Source organism: Sinocyclocheilus anshuiensis, unplaced genomic scaffold (genome assembly GCF_001515605.1).
Source record: "Sinocyclocheilus anshuiensis isolate Anshui unplaced genomic scaffold, SAMN03320099.WGS_v1.1 scaffold78, whole genome shotgun sequence".
In the NCBI taxonomy this organism is placed as follows: Eukaryota; Metazoa; Chordata; class Actinopteri; order Cypriniformes; family Cyprinidae; genus Sinocyclocheilus; species Sinocyclocheilus anshuiensis.
In genome coordinates, this window is record NW_015544250.1 from 2,345,466 (window position 1) to 2,349,652 (window position 4,187).

The 4,187-nt window shown below is 38.6% G+C and overlaps 1 protein-coding gene across 1 annotated transcript in view; it reads left to right on the forward strand.

Moving 5' to 3' along the window:
- Window positions 1–4,187, forward strand: part of LOC107697833 (SPRY domain-containing protein 3-like) — a 51,215-nt gene that overhangs the window by 3,939 nt on the left and 43,089 nt on the right. Inside the window, exon 3 of the mRNA XM_016498685.1 lies at window positions 370–558. Coding sequence (XP_016354171.1) covers window positions 370–558 — 189 coding nt within the window. The remainder of the gene's footprint in view (window positions 1–369; window positions 559–4,187) is intronic.

The window sequence follows — 4,187 nt, forward strand, 5'->3', positions numbered from 1 at the left end:
TGGTACCGTAACGTTTTAATTTTTTTAGTACCGACTTGGTACCGAAGTACCGGGTCTTTTGACAACACTAGTCCATTGTGTGTAATAGTTTTGTTTATTACTCCACTACAGTGGTTACAAGAATCTGTAGAGATAAAGGCTTTGAACACACAATAGTCTAGTCTTCAAATTGAGGGTTGTTTTCTGATGACTGGTTTTCCTGAAGGCCAGATAGTAGAGTCAGGAGTGATACAGACATCATTTCAAAGAACAGTCTTTATTCTCAGTTATAATGTGCTGTAAAATAGTGGTTAACTTTATGGAATGCTCTAACAGAGCTCTCTTTGTGTGTGTGTGTGTGTGTGTGTGTGTGTGTGTGTGTAATGGAAGGTGGGGTCAGTGGTGGTGCCGGTGGCTCCAGATGGGCTTTTCCCTGCCATTGGCATGCACTCCCTCGGTGAGGAGGTACGGTTGGACCTGCAGGCAGAATGGGGTTCGGAGGAGGACGACAGCGTCATGATGGTGGACAGCCATGAGGATGAATGGGCACGCCTGTATGATGTCAGAGTCAGTGGCACGGTGAGTAGGGGATGGCCATCAAAAACCAGACCAAATGAGAAACCAGTGAGTTTCTTAATTATTTTTGCCTCTGCAGGTGTATGGAAAATATGATGAGTTGAGTGTCGGCATGGTGAAAGACTGTAAAGTAAACCATAATTTACACTAGGTTAATTGGAAGTCATATATTGTTAGGAATTAGTGTTGCTTGCTAAGGCAAGAATCAATATTCCTGTTGCCATGTTTAAGCTTAGGGATTGTAATGAACCCTGAACCATGGCGGACATGAATGATGAAGTTTCGTGGCTCGTTTCTGAGCAGTTGAATGTACAATTTTCGCCTGGTGGATGATAAAACTGGCTCAGAGATTTGCTACAGGGTTCCCACGGGTCCTTGAAAGTTTGTGAATCTGAAAAAAAAAATTCAAGGCCCTGGAAAGTTTTTGAAAGTAAGCATACATAGATACAGGTCCTTGAAAGTGCTTGAACTTATTTTGTGCAAGAAGTTTTCTGGAAAAAAAATCATATTATTCACTCCGGTCCGCTAATGTGTTATTTCGCCAACACTTCGTGGCCTATGCATATTAGCTTGCTTGATTTAGGTTAGTTACGCGCATTTACGCGTTACATGAAGTGTTTTCCGCATGAGGTACTTTGTGTTGTACGTTGCCATGACGTTCACGCACGCACGAATCTACTACAATGGTACCTCAACGTTTCACACACACACAAACAAGCACACACACACACACACACACACACTGTTAAACATTGCAAAAATAGGCTGAAACCGCTAAAACGTGATGCCTGGAAAATGCAAGTTTCAAGATATTTGGCTCACCAAAGACGATTACAAAGAATGTCTTGCCAGAGATGAAAACTGTAACAATATGTTTCCATCACCCTGTTTTAATGCACATTTTGAAGTATCGCATCAGAAACGAATGATGGAAATGCCAATTGAAAAAAAAAACCCTTTATTCGCAAAAAAGTTTTTACGATCGCTTGAGGTGGTTTTTGTCTTGTGCAAAAAAAGGGTTAATGCGAATAATGGGAGATGCGAATTTTAGGTGTGCGTCAGGCAGCCTTATGTTTCCATCACCTTGTTTTAATGCACATTTTGAAGTATCGCATGAGAAACGCCAAATTTCGAAAAGAAATCCCTTAATTTGCAAAAAAGATTTTACGCTCGCTTGAGGTGGTTTTTTACTTGTGCGAAAAAGGGTTAATGCGAATAATGGGAGATGTAAACGCATTTTGCGAATAAATCCCGCATGAGCGTTCAAAAACGTAATGTGACTTTGCGCTATGGGACAGCATAACCTGACTAACCAGCGGACTGATTTTGTTGCCCAGTATCTGAAATGTTGTCATGGTCATTCTGAAGTGCCCGAGCAAAGTCTGTCGTCAAAGTATTTCTGTATAATTGCCTCCCAGAACGGTCTACCACGACTGCGTTCTCAAACAGCTGACATTCACCTCCGAAAGCAAGACCGCATTTATTGTTTTGTCTGCTCACTCAAAGCGCAAGTAATTTATTGTATTTGAGAATTATTATATTCAGTGACTTCTCTTACTTTTCTTAGTGATATTTAGTGCCAGTTTATCAGGAAGTGACGATTTTGTTCTCTCTGACTCGTTGAATGGAAACGGTGCTTGTTTGCAAATGTTTTATGCGATATTCCAATTTTGCACATAAGTTAAATTCACAACTTTGGATGGAAACCCATTAATGTATCTTAAAATGTAACCTTGCTCTCACTTGAAATGCGTCCCCACATTAACAGGGTGGCCACGGGTTCTTAAAAAGTCTTAAAATGTCTTATTATGCTTTTTCACTTTTTTAATTTTAGTCAGTGTGTATGTTTTGGCATAAAATGGCGCGACGCTGCGCTTCTCGTCTGGTGCACGACCGCCTGAAAAGCAGTTGTTTTTTTTTTTCACCTCCGTGCCCAAACGTCTTTGTTTGGGCTTCCGAAAGCGGATGATGTCAGGAAACAGTGGTTGCAGGTATTTTAATAATGTAAATTATGTGAAAAATTATGCGTTTTTCGAACCACCAAGCATGAGAGCATGTTCTAGTACACCCCCAAAACGAAATCAAGACTTTGTAAAAGAGCATAATAGGACCCCTTTAAATTCAGATTTGATGGGTCTTAAATATTTTCGGTCCCAGTTCCGCAAAAATTTCTCCGGTCTGACGGACCCAGTGACTGTTTAAAGTCATTGGACAGACAGATTCCTGATTAAAACTCAAGTGGCAAAAAATAACCAGTGAAGCATCGAAACGCAAGAATGATTCTTCTGATTTTATTACATTCAACGTAAACAGCGATTGGTAATGGATAGTGTATTTCTGGTATCAAGGTCGCGCTATTTAGGCTCGCGCTGCCTGTTTCTTTGTAAGACTTTTATGGAGAAATCAAATGAATGTATGAAATAAGCAAAAGAGCTGAACGGGACACAAAGAAACTCACAGAAGAAACTACTGAGGTAAAAATTCAAAATGTTAAGTTTTTTATTTCTAACATGTAGTTAAGCAACATACCATGGCAAGGGAGCTAATTGCCGAATACTCTCACGATTGCAAATGTTACATTGATTTTAGTTCAATAAACAAGTAGTTGAGTAGTCACGTAGTCACGTAATTGGGTTACTTACATTTTAGACACAGTATTGACTGTTTTGTTCCGTTTCACCAACTAAAATAGTTCCAAACAAAGATCACAGCAGAAGTATAGCGCAATCTCCAAGCAACACACAGCTGTGTTTTTGACTGAATGATTCGGTGAACGGTTGAATGAACGAGTAACTAGACTCACTCATTAAGTGACTTACCGCCACCTACTGGCGGGGGTAGTATGTTTAAAAGTATGTATTTCTCCCGCAACATTTCCATTTTGTATATTCAAAATTGCATTTAAAACATTAATCTCATAACATTAATGCAGTTGTAATTGTGCAATGTAAATTAATTTGTTTGATAACAGCCTTAGTGTAAATTGGATCTATTGATCAATTGTAATAATTTTACATGAAATATGATGCATACATTTAATAAGGTTTAAAAAATGGCCTTTATAAAAGTAAATAACATCCTGAGGTTAATATAAAAAATATGCAGATAAATGTAAAAGCCGACTCGGGAGCTAGGGAGCTGATTGAGACGCACCCTTGGTCATGCGGTGCTTTTGTGGGGATATTTTGTATAGGATATTGTCTGCTGATATGACAAGTTTGCTGTATATCGTAATAATAAAAAGCATGTTTGACAATGTAAATATTACATATGTAAAATAATGTGTGATTTCCATTAGAGGTTTGGTCTTAAATTTCATATAGGTATTAAAAAGGTTTTAAAAAGTCTTAAATCTAACTTGTTCATATCTGTAGACACCCTGATTAAGTCCTTGAATTTGAAGTTAACCAAGGTGTGGGAACCCTGGAACATGAGTGCTACTTAATACTTTTGTGGAAACCATTATATCTATCTATCTATATATATTAGGGGTTGAGCGACTTCTGATTTTTTAAAGTCGACTTTTATGTGATGAAAGTCGAGTCGAAGTCGACTAGTCGCTGATGACGTCATTAATGAACAAAAAATTCTGGAGCTGTGATAAACACCTTGTGCACAGCTATGGCATATGA